At 40.2% G+C, this 14,363-nt stretch overlaps 1 protein-coding gene across 3 annotated transcripts; it reads left to right on the forward strand.

Annotated features, from left to right (window-relative positions):
• The first annotated feature begins 830 nt into the window (after nucleotides 1-830).
• Nucleotides 831-14,347, forward strand: lhx6a (LIM homeobox 6a). 3 transcript variants are annotated; one of them, XR_011644209.1, is made up of 9 exons: nucleotides 831-1,297; nucleotides 2,163-2,234; nucleotides 2,469-2,651; nucleotides 4,534-4,655; nucleotides 11,362-11,582; nucleotides 11,939-12,039; nucleotides 12,170-12,265; nucleotides 12,559-12,713; nucleotides 12,814-12,902. XR_011644209.1 is itself a non-coding variant. In XM_034096128.2 (9 exons), exons 1-9 carry the CDS (start codon nucleotides 1,220-1,222, stop codon nucleotides 12,891-12,893), a joined length of 1,128 nt encoding a protein of 375 aa, XP_033952019.1. In that variant the 5' UTR covers nucleotides 831-1,219; the 3' UTR covers nucleotides 12,894-14,347. The 3 variants fall into 3 exon arrangements, 2 of the variants coding, with proteins under 2 accessions (XP_033952019.1, XP_033952020.1); XM_034096128.2 differs by having other exon boundaries at nucleotides 12,539-12,713; nucleotides 12,814-14,347; XM_034096129.2 differs by lacking the exon at nucleotides 2,163-2,234 and having other exon boundaries at nucleotides 12,539-12,713; nucleotides 12,814-14,347.
• The last annotated feature ends 16 nt before the right edge of the window (nucleotides 14,348-14,363 follow it).

Below are 14,363 nucleotides of genomic sequence, written 5' to 3' on the forward strand. Positions count from 1 at the left end.
TGGGCTGATCACACGGATCCTGCAATCACCAGGCTTCCCTTCGTTAAAACACTTGGTGAGTTTTTGTTTATTCTGCCTCAGCCCTACTCTCACAACATGTAAAAAATCTGTTTCTGCCTGCCCATAATATATCCTTAAACAATGGTGTCACAATAAACCCATGGGTAAAAACCCTTTTTGTTAATCCTTAAATTAGGCCATTTAGTACTTTCGTTTTTCTGCCTTGCTAATTATTGTACTCATTAACTTTAATGGTACACAATTTAAATATTTGAAATGAATGTTATAACGAAAACATATTTTAATGTAAAAAATTAAGCCTTGAATCATGATGATAATAAGCATTGAAGCAGTTAAATACACCACTCTAATTAATTAAATAATGATTATTTTGCAACATGGGATTTAAGTAAATTAGGATTTTTTTAATGTATTTTTCAGGCATCATTATTATTTTTTGTGTTGTAGTTTAGATTCTAAGCCTGAATATATATTTATATGGAGACGCTGTGTATATAAAAAGGTCTGTATTCCGGTTAATTATTGCGTTACAACCTATACAGCCATTGTATATGTCCAGTAGCAAGTAAATGGCAATTATATGAATAACTATAATTTACATTTTTTCCTCTGGCAGCAGCTATAAATGTCTGAGATATCACACATTCGACAGCAGAGTTTGAGTAAGTTTCTGTCATAACTGCTCCAAAGTGTGTCCACCCTTCTCACGCATATGAAACTCTTTCTCACCCTCCCCCTTCTTTAACTATAAGGCAAGCCAGAGCGGCACAAACTTTCACTGCACTCTCGTTCTCTGCGCTGCCGTCCACTATAGCAGCCCTGCAGCCTCCCTGCACCTATGAAGCCTTGGAGTAAAAGCTGCCAGCCCCGTCATTTCATTCACTTCCTGTAGCCAGACTCCTTCGATAAAGTGGAGAGAGTGGGAAACGGGGAAAGGAACTATTTCTGTTCTAAATAAGGCTCTCCGAGGAGCACCAACAACTCCTCGCCTCTGCAAAGCTCCATAACTTCAGTAGTGTGTGACAGCGGCAGATCGTCGCGCACAGACACAGAGCATTTCGCGTCAAAAACAACACGGTGCGCCCATTACACCCGAACCCATACGGATGGTTCAAGTTTTGACGCCCATCGCCGAGCCTTCTCCTGATTCCACGCGCCGAGTTTGGATACACTGTACGCTGTGAGACTGCAGGGGTTCATGTACTGGAAAAATGAACTTTTGTCCCCTCTTTCAGAGGGAAACAAGATTTTGTCCGAAGGAATTCCCAAGAAGCAGGTACTAACACTTAGGACACGACTGAGCTCCAACTTTGTGCGTAAACGTTTCATTGATACCCCACTAATGCAGTGTGGGCCTTCTGTTTGGTTTAGACTAAATCAGCTTTGTATGTGCTGGCTTAAAAATAGCGATATTTGGTCTAACCTCAATATGAAACCATTTTGATTCACCAAACAATTTCTTCTTATTTTCTCATTGCTCAGTGGATCTATCTGTTGTTGCAAATGCATGCAGTTTATTTGCAGCCCGCAGCATTGTGCGTTAGTTTTGTTTTGTCTCTCTGTGATGTCATAAGAATCACTGCTTGTGTACTGAGATCAGCTGCACGCGCCAGCCGCTGTGAAGAGGCACGCGCCTCTCTGTTATGAATAGCGTGATTTGCGGTCCGCGAGCCTCTCGAGCGGTGCCAATTCGCCTGAGAAGAATTGGATTTTAATTACAGCCATTAAAAATCAAATTTGCAATTCTTTGGGTGACCCGTTGCCTTTCTCTGATTGACAGTTGAAATTGACACTCCGGGTCCCTCTTATCCAGAGCGTTTCAAGCTATTTGTAATTACAGGTAGTTTTTTCCCCCTCCACTCTTCGTGTCCTGGATTGCGAAGAAAATACTATTATTCTGAGAGGCACGGGTTAAGGGCAGGGAAAAATCAATCCAAATTGAAATAGCTTCATTAAAATGTGCCTTTTGTTGCGGGGGCCCTTTTAACTATTTTAACCGGGGTTTATTGTCAGGACCACTTTATATAGGACTAGCCCTGAAGAGCTGTGCCTGTGTGCAAATGTCTCCCGAGGATTTCCCAGCTGAGGATGAGACCGTTAAAGTGATGAAGACTTCCCGTTTACTGAACGTTGTCTTATAGGTGATCGCCACCGAGCATCAAAGTACACCGGGAGCCTCGCGCTGCAGTGTGGACTCTAATCACGCGCCAATGGTGAGAGCTTTATTGCCTATTAATGCTTTTAAAATGTCACTTGGTGCGCTTATTGCACATTGGTGACACCTTGGTCTGGGTGCATCCGCTGCACGTTGAAGATAGGATTCATTATATTTTACATTTCTGATATAGCCTACGCGCATTGATTGATATCGACTGCATTTTGACTGCAAACAGCCTGTGGGGATGACTGTGTGTGTGTTACTGAGCTGTGCTGATGCCCTCTTGCAGTCTCACTCGGACGGAGAGTCCCAGCGGTCCAACATGGAGCCGGAGGAAACCCACTCCCCACCCAGCAGCCCCTCCAGCCCTTCAGTGTGCTCGCCGATCTCCACCGCCAGCTCGGTGCCGTCAGACGGGAAGAACGTTTGCGCCAGCTGCGGTCAGGAGATCCTGGACAGATACATGCTGAAGGTGAGAGGCTGACCTTAAGTCTTTAGATTTAAACAGGCCGACGCGATGTGTGGTCCCAACAATTAATATATTCTCGTCTTGTTTATTTGTTTAGCATTGTATTTCTTACGATGGCATTAGCAAACATTTGGTGTCCTGTTTTGTTTTGGACAGGCCTGCTGTATTTTTGCACTGATAGGCCTGGAATTAACAGAAGGCCATATAGGCTACAACGTTAGGAGTCCTTACTTTATTATTTTAATAAGAATAATTACACTAAATAAAAAGTAGGTACAGATAGGCTACATATATCCCAAACAAAAAACACAGAAACGTGTCCCAATATAGCCTTATTTATGGCTTAACGAAACACTTTGTTATCATATTGTTAAAGGTAAAATATATACGTGAAATGCATACACATTTAAATATTACATCCAAATTTAACTGCTGTTATCTGCAATGTATTTATTTATTTGTTATCAAAAAGTGATACACGGGGTTTTAGCAGATTCAACAGGGATGTTTTGATTTTTTTCCTGCAACCCTGTCTAGTCGCGTGCGCCCGCGTGCTTCCATTCCAAAACATTCCTCACTCGCGCGCAAATGGGTGTGTTTGTCAGGAAGTGTGAGATAACTTCTGTTGTTATGTCGAAGTCCAGGCCTATATGATATCATCTATAATAATTGTTTTCAATGTATTAATACAAACTGAAATACACACATGAAAAATATTTTTGCAAACTATTTTGAATAATTATGGGATATAATAATTTGTGATCTCCTATAATAGGATACAACTGAATTATATCAGCATTCTTCTAAAATGATTAGCAGCCTTTATCTTGTGTAAATTATCATGCATGCTGCATTGCTGCGCTATTTACCAACTGGACGATGTGCTGTAATTAAAAGTAGGCCTGTAAATAAATATGTTTGCTTTAATTAAATGCTTACACACGTATATATTGTAGATGACATAAAAAAATAACAATATTATAATATAATACAATTAAGTTCTAGAATTAATATTATTGCATTTCAGAATTGAATTTAGAATCTTTCGAACATCATATTATGGGACAGGCTTTATGATCTCTCTCGCCAAAAATATCGGGCTCATTTTAGATAATATTTTGAAACATATTAAAAGGGCAGCTCTGTTGACATAAATGGCTTCGCAATTTGTAAAACTTTAAAAAATGATTTCAATCATTTTTCAGTCGTCATTTACAAATTGGTCACTTGTTTTCAACGCCTGGCAAGTATTATTTTTTCTTAATTTTGCTAAAAGGCGTTCATAATTGCTCTTGAACGAAAATATTACACCCAGTGCCAGAAAGAATTATCTCGGGCCTAACCAGCATGTTCTGGGTTCGATATTTAGAAATTATTAAGATTGCATTTCAGCAGAATATATTTGCCAGCGTTTTAGTAAAAATTAATATTGTCCTTTAACATGTTATTTTTAAGCAAAACACCAACAAAATACTGTGTTGCTATATCAGAAAACACAAGAAAGTAAAATATGATCTAAGCAATACTAACATTGAATATTTAAATATATTGTGCCATCACTAAACTCATAATTATGCATCACTGTAAGATATGCAACTTTCGTGATATTTCCAAGGTAATAATATCTTGAGTATATGCTTAATTAGACATTGAATATTTAAATATATTGTGCCATCTCTAAACTCATAATTGTGCATCACTTTAAGATATGCAACTTTTGTGATAATATCTTGACTAAATATATGCTAATTAGACATTATACAGTGTTGATGATTTTCTTTTGTCGTATATTATGAAGAAACTCAGCACCAGAGACACCCTGTGCGTCCTTAACGCTTGGATCCATCATCAGTGTGTGTTTGACATGCACGTTGTCTCTCTGCAGGTGAACAACCTCATATGGCACGTGCGCTGTCTCGAATGTTCTGTCTGCAGGACGTCGCTACGTCAGCACAGCAGCTGCTACATCAAAAACAAAGAGATCTTCTGTAAAATGGATTATTTCAGGTAGGGTAAGTTTATGACCGTGTTTTCAAAATACCACGTCTACTCTACTCTGCCAACATACCCCCCTTCCTCTCTTTCTCTCTCACACACACTCACACTCTTCATTTGAGATGGATGCGGGTTGCCTCATGTGTTCTTGAAAGACCTTTACAAAAACGTCTCAAAGTGTGTAACAAAATAAAAGTGTAGCTGAAAGATCCACAGTTTTGTTTTGGCTATCCATAACAAAAAGTTTCCAGCAGCGACAAAAATAAAACATATCTGACCTACTAGAACGAGTGTGGAAATGTCTGCGCGTAAGAGGGAGTTGTATGCGTTTTTTAGAGGTTTTTTAGATTTTTGGTGAGGTTGTTTTTTTGGACCACGTTTTATCAACTTCTATGCCTTTATGGCTCAGGTCAGATTTAATATTGCACATTATTTATTGTCAGATGTTTTTATCGGACCATTCCAAATCAGTCTTGCCATTAACCCGTTAACTTCCACCACATTTTGTAATTTTTCCGGCGCTCAATAAATTCAAGTATCCAGCAGCACGCGCGCAGGAGTTACCGGAGTCTTTAACCTATCAACACAACGTTAACGGGTGTAGGGGTACAGGAAAATAGCAAAAATCGCTGGAAAGGCACTTGGGTTTTGCAGCTATCTGAGTCCCTATTGGCACACAAACCGTTATGTGCAACGAAAATATACAACAGAGGAGGCCTTTTTTATTCTACTGATTCATGACCAATTATCATCAAATTAAAACTGTATTATGATAATAAACTATATCATATCGTTGTAATAGGCTACATTTAAGAGAACCGAACAGCAAATAAAACTAAACCTCATTAATAAAATACATTCTGTTTTTAAGCTACAATAAATACTTATTTTACAAATGTTTCACATGTTTATTACTCATATCATAAACGATTGATGTCACTCTTTAAAAAATAAATACATTGCCATGCAATATTGAAAGGCATTATAACAAAACGAGACACTGAGACAGATACACACTCATTGAGGGGTTAATAATGCAATGGGTTCTTCAGCCAATCAAAACATAGCCTACATAGATTTTGTATTCACTTTCTATCCAAGTGTGTGGATTTTATGTGTGCCTGTGTAAGGCTGTCAGTGGTGGTATCTGAGGTCAAATGTGGTTCAGACCAGCAAAAGCCATATCAATTCAGTTCTATAGCCTGAAGCTGGTGGATATGTATGGGCACATATGCATTGTTCGTGTGTGTGCGCACATGTGTGCCTGCTTGGAGTGAGCTTTGGTGTATGTCTGATCGGAACATGACACCAAGCCACCGCTCTGAGGTTTATAATCACCAGCAATTAGTTGTCCTCCATCCCAGACCCTCAGGCCTCCAGATCAGCAATTACACCTCCCCGAGTGCCTGGTCAGCATGTTTCTGTTCTGAATGTGACTCCTCTCCAAACTAAAAACACACACACTCTAAAACAGATATGTGTACAAACCTTCAAATGAAAACATGAAGGTGGAACATTTATGTGATAGCAAGAATGCACTGTACACATTGGCTGCTTTGATAACGCCAAAGACACACTTTACACACAGTAAACATAGAGATCTCTGTTTATTTATGCATGTCCAGCAGCTGCCACTCATTTAGCTAATTCCTTCATGAAATGGAGATTTTTGTGTTTGCTCGGCCACATCATAATATTTTACCTGACCCGTCTCCATTTAAATGTTCCTGCACCCTTCTCGCCCTAAACCCTGCGTTGTGGACTCTGAGCCAGTATTTAAAATATGTCAGAGCATTAGAAAACGGTAATGAGTGGTGTAGATGTGGTTGTCACCGGGTTACATGTTGGCTACTCATCAGATAAATCGTACCCTGTAATTATATGATATATACAATCATTGTGATTCAAACATGTGCCTAAATATAGAAGCAATACATGTTTCTACACTCGTTTTGACACGTTTTATTATGAATTTCTAAATGATTGCATACAGGCATTCTGTTATATCAATTTTTGAAAGAATGGGTGTGGACAGTTTCCTGCAACAGCTAAAATTATGGGTCTGTTTTCCTTTTTAATAAAGAATTTTTTTTTAAACCTAAACCCAAATAGCTTCACATTCAAACTCATAGCTGCCAGTCTTAGTGTCATAACCTTTGGAATTTCAGCTTTAGCCGTTACTACTGTAGGCAACAAAGCCAAACACTTTTGATTGAAAGACCAGAATCTTTTTAAATATGATAACTTCCAGGGTTTACTTCTCTCTGTAAAGCCATTCATTTCCCCTATTTGAATAAATAATAAAGACTGCACTTCTTTATGCATACTGTATTTCGTACATAATAAACTCAGAATCCCCTAGACGTACAACTAGATTTGTTTGTTGTATTTGTTCGTTTTTATACGGTCCATTAGGTCATATGACAGAATCACACACATTTTCATTCATATCTATGGAATAACTGCACACTATCTGCTCTGTAGAGTGACTCTTAAAATGAGAATAAGAAGTAATGTAATAATATTTAATTTGATGGTCTAGATGTCCTTAGGATCAAACTGTTTTCGTATCAATATTGTGAGGAACTTTGTAGAAACCCCGTACAAAAAAGTTACCTCTGAAAATATAAACTTTAATCTGGATTTAGGCCAGATTTAAACTAGGCTAAACACGACCGCGGGCCCAGATCCTCTGGGCTGGGTTCAAACCTCTGAAGATATTCCCTCATCTGTGTCAGCCTCTCATCTGGCTTTGGACTGACAGCTCCTTTAATGGGGCGTAATAGCAGGAAATCAGAGTGGGTTTCCCTCCATATACTAGTGTGTGTGTGTGTGTGTGTGTGTGTGTGTGTGTGTGTGTGTGTGTGTGTGTGTGTGTGTGTGTGTGTGTGTGTGTGTGTGTGTGTGTGTGTGTGTGTGTGTGTGTGTGTGTGCCGGACAGAGCCCACGTTGCGCCTCTCAAAGCCATGTCAGGCCTCAGGGGCTCCCTCACGCACACGCACAACTACACACGCACGCACACCATTTCTTTATCAGCCTACTTTGACCCCCCTCCCCTCGCTCTGTAGTAACATCATCCTGGTCCGTGAGCTGCAGGCCACACAGGAAGTTGCATTGGCGCACTAATCAGGGGCACCCTGGGATACTGACAGTGTAACCAGAGTCAATGTATGTAGGGAACTTTCTGGGTGATATGCACTTGTACATGTGACTCTTCCTGTGTGTGTGTGTGTGTGTGTGTGTGTGTGTGTGTGTGTGTGTGTGTGTGTGTGTGTGTGTGTGTGTGTGTGTGTGTGTGTGTGTGTGTGTGTGTGTGTGTGTGTGTGTGTGTGTGTGTGTGTGTGTGTGTGTGTGTGTGTGTGTGTGTGTATTGTAATTATTATTATTCATCATCCCACCTTTAGTTAGCTGATTGCGTCTCCATAGCAACAAAGGCGAGTAACCAGTACAAAGGGAGGGATATGAGTTTTTCTAAGAACTGAATTAATTTAAATTATAATTAAACATCTGCCACACAATGCTACACGTTTAAATAAAAACTGCTCGTTTACAGCTAGGAACTAAATTCTTCTTTTGTGAAACAGATTACAAAGAAAACTGAGTGTTCACAGTTACTGCAGTGTCGAAAAATAGAGAATTAAACAATGCCAAGGTTTCTCTTGTGCAGGGTTAATATGTTAAAGCCGGATATCATGTCAAATTGTATTGTCAGTGAATCATTTAAATCACTTCCCAATCTTAGATTTCCATGCAAAGGCCTAACACGAAACCTTGCATCGTGAAACTCTCTCAGGACAAATCTAATAGAGATTAGAGTATTCTCATGGCATATCAGAAATAATCCAAAAAACGTGTACCTCCTCAAGCCACTCTTTCAGCAGCAGGTGAATTACTGTTAAGGAAAAGTAAAGATTCGACCAAAGAAGGGGAGCAAATAGGAGACGTCTGAGGGGATAGGCAGTTTTGTAGCGCAGGATTTTCCCTCTTGTGATACTGGGGGGCCATGGGGATTGACATCATTCCAAAATAAACACCAGGTTTTTGGTGCAAATACAAAACGTGATACAAAAAAAGAGATGGAGTAGTGGGAGGAGATGAAGATGGAGAGGGAGGAGGAGGAGGGGGTTAAAACAAGGGATGATTTGCAGCTTTTCTGGGTTCTGTCTCGGAGCATGAAACTGACAAGCTGTCATGCTAGATTAGACCCAATGTTCCACAATGTTTTTCCTCTTTTACTGTAGAAACGGCCAGGAATTCTCTATAACAATCTGAAATAGTACGCACACACAGCGCAGTAAGCCATGGAAACCATTTGTCTCCGGAATGGCTTTATTGGGTTATAAGAGGGTTTTTTGGTTAAGTTGGACATATCTGTGACAATTTAAGCTCCTTGTAAGTGGTGAGGGAGCTAATTTTATTTCAAGGTCACTGCAAAGACTTACTGCTTTTTAATGCTGAAATAAATTTGTTTGTTATGAGGAATGCCAGGCCTGGTATACTGCAGATGCTCTTTTTGGCGTTTAACGATGACCTTTACATATTCGCTACCATACTACATGCAGAGAAAATGAAACTTCTGGCCAAAAAGCTCATATACATGATGAGGGGTACGAGTTTTCGAGATGTCAGGGTTATAGTATGCTTTCATCCCAGATAGAGTGGACTTGAGTGCACTGATACGTTGCCAAACCCACTCACTTGGCAACCCTCCTGCTCTCTGTCCCCCTGCTCTCTCTCCGCCATTGACGCTCTTTACTTTGCTATTTCCCTCAGCCACTTATTTCCTCTCTCCATGTCTATTCTTTTCATCATGCCCTCACCAGCTCCTTCATACCTATCCACGATTGACAGCTCTTTGAATTTGCCTCATGTTGGGCTTGTATGAGTTTCCTCTTTATCTCGGCCCTTTGTATTTTGCTGTAAAGAGGCAGCGCAAAGAAGAAATAGCTAAGTGTATAAGTTAAAATGTCGAGTCGGGCATCAGCTCTTTATATATGTGTCAATGCCTCTTTTACAGAACAATCCCATCAATATGGAAATGTTTCTAATTTGAGCTAGAGCCAGTTGGCCGCTATGCTTTTTGCTCCCAGTTTTACCCTTGGGACAGCACTTTCTGTCAGGCTGCTTAAAGAATCCTGCCTCCTTCACCAGAATTGGCAGCTGCTGACCCTAACAATGCCTCTTAACCTCACTACAACCATCTCAAAGTACAGCGTTTTATACCCATTAGACCCACAATGAGCAGCTTAATGTATTTTCATTCTGGTGTAAAACAGGAAAATCTGTATAGTGTGAATGTTTTTTTGGATAACCCCACAGTGCCAGCTGCTCAGTCAGCCATATTCCAGTTAAAGGAGAAGGCTGGTTATGTGCTATACATTTTTGTATTATCATCAAATCCCATTCAAAGTCAAAACCAAAGTCCATGTAACCATAGTCTATGTCTGATGAAATATCTGATTCTTCTCTGTCACAGACCTCCATTGTTGTACTAAAATGTTAACAGAAACACATTAATGAGCCACACTTTTTCACTTAGTGTCATGACATGGTGAACATGGGCACTGCTGTGTATTTTTTGTCTTTCTAATATACACCGTCCTGTTTCTGTAAATATTCACAAATGTGTGTAAATCTGCCACTAAAAACAGTCCCCGTCAACACATTCTTAGTTATTTTTGTGATATGTTTGCAAGAAATGGACTTGATGAAATGAGATTGGGACAACAGAGAGGGCAGGATAGTCACAACATATTGTGAGGTGGACTAATGCACACTTCTCTCTCTGAAATATTGTGAATATTATGGTACTTATTAAATAAAAAAAAGTATTTACTTTTCACTCTGTGCTTAGGCTCTTTCACTGTTTGGCTCATTCAGTCCTCAATTGGATTTATACATATTGATATTTTTCAATGAAAGAGCGTAGTTATTTCAGACATCTTGTTTTGAGGTCATCAGGAATTGTCTTAAAGAGTTTGCTGACTTAACAAATGTACGTCCGCTAACCCGTTCCCTGCCCAGCCTCTCTCTTTCCATAATTTTCTGTCCATTTATCTTTCATCCACCCACCCATTCAGAACAGTAAGTCAGGTGGTTTAGGTTTATATGCCGCCTGACCTCACTGTTGCTATCAGTTACAACGGGGCGATCTAGAGTGATGTCATCCAAGTCTTTCTTCATGTGTGTCATGTGTGTAAAACCACCCTGGTTTGTTCCCTTGTGTGTGTGTGTGTGTGGGTGTGTGTGTGTGTGTGTGTGTGTGTGTGTGTGTGTGTGTGTGTGTGTGCGCGTGTGTATGTGTGTGCGCTTGGGTACATGTCAGGGTCTTCATGCATCAGCCAGGAAATTGCAGGTGTTGGTTTGTTTGCATTCAAGGCTCAGCTTCCAGCCGCAGTCAGGTTTTTTTTTTTTCAGAAGGCCACATCCTTCTCCAAGGTTTCTTTCTTAAACCCTTCGAGTTCTGCCAAAACTCCAAGTTTCAAAACACACATTTCCTACTCTCTCAACATGTTCTCAAAGAAAAGGACGTCTGTGCATGTTTAATTTAGTTTGTTTAACAATGTGTGTGCTATATGGTATTGGCTTTGAGATTAGGTTTAAAACATATTTGACCACTTTCTGTACTGAAATGTTGCTTTTACCCCGTCAATGAAGCACTAATTCCTCATTCTGTCTCTCCTCCTCTACCTCGGCTCTCTTTTTCTGTCCCTCACAGTAGGTTTGGTACTAAGTGTGCCCGCTGTGGGAGGCAGATATTCGCCAGCGACTGGGTGCGCCGTGCAAGAGGGAACGCATACCACTTGGCATGTTTTGCGTGCTTCTCGTGTAAGAGGCAGTTGTCTACGGGAGAGGAGTTTGGCTTGGTGGAAGATAAGGTCCTGTGTAGGAGCCACTACGACACCATGGTGGAGAACCTCAAACGAGCGGCTGAGAGTGGTGAGTCAAATGCTTCTCTGTGGCTGCCCAGATTTTTGCTCCAGAGTCCCAAAACTGAGGTCTGCTGAATTTATGAGCAACATAATGACTGTATGATTCACCTTTGTACAATTAATTATTTCTTAAATCATTGATGATTTAATGTGTCTGGCCTGCTTCTTACTCATTTCTCAGTGGTCGTGTTACAAGAGCTCAAAAACCTCAATTTTGGCTCCCAACTGAGGATAAAGTCCAAATATGATTTAGTGTCCAAGTCCTCTTGTTCAAATGGGCCTCCTGGGACAATCATGGTCATTTTAAAATGTTATTCAACACTTTTGACTGTCATGTCATATTTCTGTTATTGTGTTTTTCAGGCAATGGTATCACATTAGAAGGAGCAGTTCCAACAGAACAAGACAGTCAGCCCAAACCGGCCAAGAGGGCACGGACATCGTTCACTGCAGAACAGCTACAGGTCAGACACACACTTATTTTGTGAATATGCTGCACTCTTTATTTGACCAAAAAATGTAATACAATGTGTAATGATTGGATTTCAGCAGCCTTTTCTTAATTTCATGTTACATTTTTGCCTCAATATGCAGATAATGCAGGCTCAGTTTGCCCAGGACAACAATCCAGACGCCCAGACGCTACAGAAACTAGCCGACATGACAGGCCTCAGCAGGAGAGTGATACAGGTCAGTACACAGAAATACACTTTCTCTAGTATTAATGAATCTATGTATGCTATGGCACATAGTGAAATAGCATACTTTTGAAACATTCAAACACATAATACTTAATTTACAGAAAAACATAGTAAAAGGTCAAATGATGTTTAATTATGTTCAGGTATGCATATTCATACTGATTTAGGTATTTTCAATGTTTTGTCTGCTTTTGAAATAAATCAACATGTTTGATATTAAGAATATAGCATCATGATGTCTGGTTACATTGCGTCTTCATAGGTGTGGTTTCAAAACTGCAGAGCAAGACACAAAAAGCACACACCCCAACACAGTGGGGTTCCCCAAGGTCACCTCCAGTCCAGGATACCCTCGTCCCTGCCCGATGAGCTGCATTACTCCCCCTTCGGCAGTCCTGAGCGGGCGCGCATGGTGGCCCTTCACGGGTATATCGACAGTGAGTCACAGTTTACTTCAATGCAATAATTATGCAAATACACGTTTTAGCCTTTTTTATATTTTCACCTAAATCCTTATTTCTTTTGTGTGCTCTTCAGGTCATCCCTTCTCAATGCTGACTTCTCAAGGTCTCCCTCATCAGGCCATGTCGCTGCCCCAGCTCCCCCTCAGCCGCTAGCACTCCACCACTATGACCCTTTTGACCCCTAAACCTCCGGATCTGAACCCTTGATCTCCCATCACTGACGTCTGTAGACCTGACCGGGGGGGTCATGCAGTCATCAGTTTGGAGAAAAGACTTATCTTACAGGAGCCCTGCCCACTCGGACATATGGAAAGAAAAGGAAGAACGAGGAAAAGCTCAAGATACGTCCATCATTATGGGTTTTTATTTCTGAGGACAGGAATATCCACCTGCAGCCACTCACAGCCTCAGAAGCATTTATCATTAGCAGGAACTCAGTGACGGTATTTTACACCACCTTAAGGAGCCATTTTGCTTCAAATGTACAGCATCCTCCACTCTACCCACCCATCCTTTTTTTTAAAAGGGATGAAACTGAAAGGGGAGTGAAGCTTTTTGAGCGCTGTCAGAGTACTGAAGATAAACAAAGAGAGGGAACTTGAGGGGAACTGTCTTTGTGGCCTAAAGGCCCGACACACTCAGTAGACCACACCAGAGGTAAGACTGATCTTTTCTCTCTAAGCAAACATGAAGGAAACCTAAATGTAAAGAAATAAATATGACTGTTGAAATATTTTCTTTAGGAAGGGACCTTATGACATCTCAAAAATACTCCCTATGTTACATTTTTGGTCGATTTTCCAATGAAATTAGGTTAATCTTTGACATTGTGTGCCTTATCTTTTCCATAATTTAAAGAAATTCTGCAGCATTGAACCAGCTAATTAAATCTAAGCCTCTACTTCATATCAAAAAATTAAGAAGATTTAAAATCTTGTACTGGTGGAAAATGTGCATCTTGAATGTGTCAATTTGGAAGTAAACCACAAAGCACACTTTCTGGGCTTGTGTGTTTTTAAATTATGGCTGTGACATTAGAAGCTAACAGAATTTGGGCCACGATAATCCTGCTACATCTCTTTAAACTGAAAGGGAAACAAATGGAAGACTGAGATGAGCTACACATTGCTACAAATTCTGTTACAAGTTACATATTTTCATATTTCCAAACATGTGTATTGTCACTAATTTATATGTTCTCTGTCTGTGTGTCTTTGGCACAAAGAGGGAAGTGTTGGTGTTTTGGTACAATATGGAAAATATGAAGCAGACTGGGGTTGTACATACATACGTGTGTGTGTGTGTGTGTGTGTGTGTGTGTGTGTGTGTGTGTGTGTGTGTGTGTGTGTGTGTGTGTGTGTGTGTGTGTGTGTGTGTGTGTGTGTGTGTGTGTGTGTGTGTTGGCAGGGGTGAAGAGTGTGCATCTGTATTTAGTGCCATGGCCATTGTGTGAAGAACAGGATCCAACAAGACCTCAATGTCCTTGTATTTATTGAGATGGTAAATCCCTGTAAAGCACTTTTCCCTCTGAAATTATTTGGTTTTTGTTAAAAAAACAAGAAATGAAATCAAACAAAAAGTTTATTTGATAGACTGTGCATCATTAATGTTTTGTGTACTTAA

Source organism: Pseudochaenichthys georgianus, chromosome 12 (genome assembly GCF_902827115.2).
Source record: "Pseudochaenichthys georgianus chromosome 12, fPseGeo1.2, whole genome shotgun sequence".
NCBI lineage: Eukaryota > Metazoa > Chordata > Actinopteri > Perciformes > Channichthyidae > Pseudochaenichthys > Pseudochaenichthys georgianus.

Excerpts from the sequence above, each read along its gene's own strand:
- lhx6a (XM_034096128.2), top strand. The coding sequence starts at position 1,220 with ATGTACTGGAAAAATGAACTTTTGTCCCCTCTTTCAGAGGGAAACAAG. Across the intron at positions 11,583-11,938 it reads CAAACGAGCGGCTGAGAGTG|GCAATGGTATCACATTAGAA; the intron begins GTGAGTCAAATG and ends TGTGTTTTTCAG. Across the intron at positions 12,266-12,538 it reads TCAGCAGGAGAGTGATACAG|GTGTGGTTTCAAAACTGCAG; the intron begins GTCAGTACACAG and ends GCGTCTTCATAG.